General features: G+C 34.7%; 1 protein-coding gene across 1 annotated transcript; it reads right to left on the bottom strand.

Annotated features, from left to right (window-relative positions):
* Window positions 1-485: 485 nt before the first annotated feature.
* Window positions 486-1006, bottom strand: LOC105571026 (the record flags this gene model as incomplete). The annotated part of the gene is made up of 2 exons (XM_012028496.1): window positions 912-1006; window positions 486-831 (listed from the first exon to the last, which is right to left on the bottom strand). Coding segments are annotated over exons 1-2 (441 nt in total), but the record flags the coding sequence as incomplete, so codon positions are not given.
* Window positions 1007-1055: the final 49 nt, after the last annotated feature.

Genomic DNA, 1055 nt, shown 5'->3' with positions numbered 1-1055 from the left:
TTCTACACATTCTTCTGAAATAAACCATATTGTTTTCGTATGGAAATGCCGAATAACTATCTAAAGGGCCAAATCGGCGTACATCTTCGATTAAATGTAGAATTCCATGTATATTGTATGATAAAAAAGTTGATCCATAAATGTCTTCACAAAGTAACACAAATCTTTTGATAGCCATTTCGGAAAAAACAAGATTTCTACTTGTATTATATACTGACGATACAAAAACGCGCATGGACGTATGGAAAAGTAAAAAATGATCATATATGTAATCTTTAAGAACATCTTTAAAACATACTATTCCAACATATGTATAATATAATTAGACGCCACTGGGTGGCTTTGAATTGATCACAGTCAACAAGCGAAACAACGCGGCGTGCAAATTCTCGTGGGCAGTAGTTCGACAGAATCTTCAATCGATTTGAAATAATTTGGATTTGAGTCCCTGACAATTTAGTGTTTTTCGTATAAGTTCCACGTACCCATGTCAAAGTTAATTTTTTCATTACACCTAGGCAACATAAATGCATATATTCAAAGACAACATCGTTGACCATATCAAAGGGTAAGTAACATAATGGACTTGAACATTTATGATGCTCTTCATCTATTTGTTGCATGTACTCTTCATTTGTGCGATGTGTATGCTCAACACCTCTAAGTACCATGTATCTCCCAATAGCAAACCCGTTAATTGTACATTTTGAGCATGGACAGGAAGAACGATGACTTTTATGCCCTAAAATAAATGCTCTAGCTGGCGCATCTGCGATGAAGCATCGTAATTTTATTGAGAATTGTCTATCTTTAAAGATGATACCACCCTCACTAAAAATTTTATGTAAATCTGAGTTACAATACTGGAAAAACTCTACTGCACTGTTGGGTTTTTTTGGACCTTTATATACCCCCACAGTTTCTGGAATACATCTTGGAATATTAGCAATTCTGCACTGAATTGGCCAAATGTCATGTTTTCCACTTCTGTGTAATTTTGCGCCATCCGTATTAATATCAATTTCGAGAACTTCGGGAATTGATAAAAAATCTGT

This window comes from Vollenhovia emeryi, unplaced genomic scaffold (assembly GCF_000949405.1).
Source record: "Vollenhovia emeryi isolate VEMERY1.0 unplaced genomic scaffold, V.emery_V1.0 DF949763.1, whole genome shotgun sequence".
NCBI classification, from domain to species: Eukaryota; Metazoa; Arthropoda; class Insecta; order Hymenoptera; family Formicidae; genus Vollenhovia; species Vollenhovia emeryi.
The sequence above is the reverse complement of the archived record's forward strand: the minus strand, read 5'-3'. Positions and strand labels throughout refer to the sequence as shown.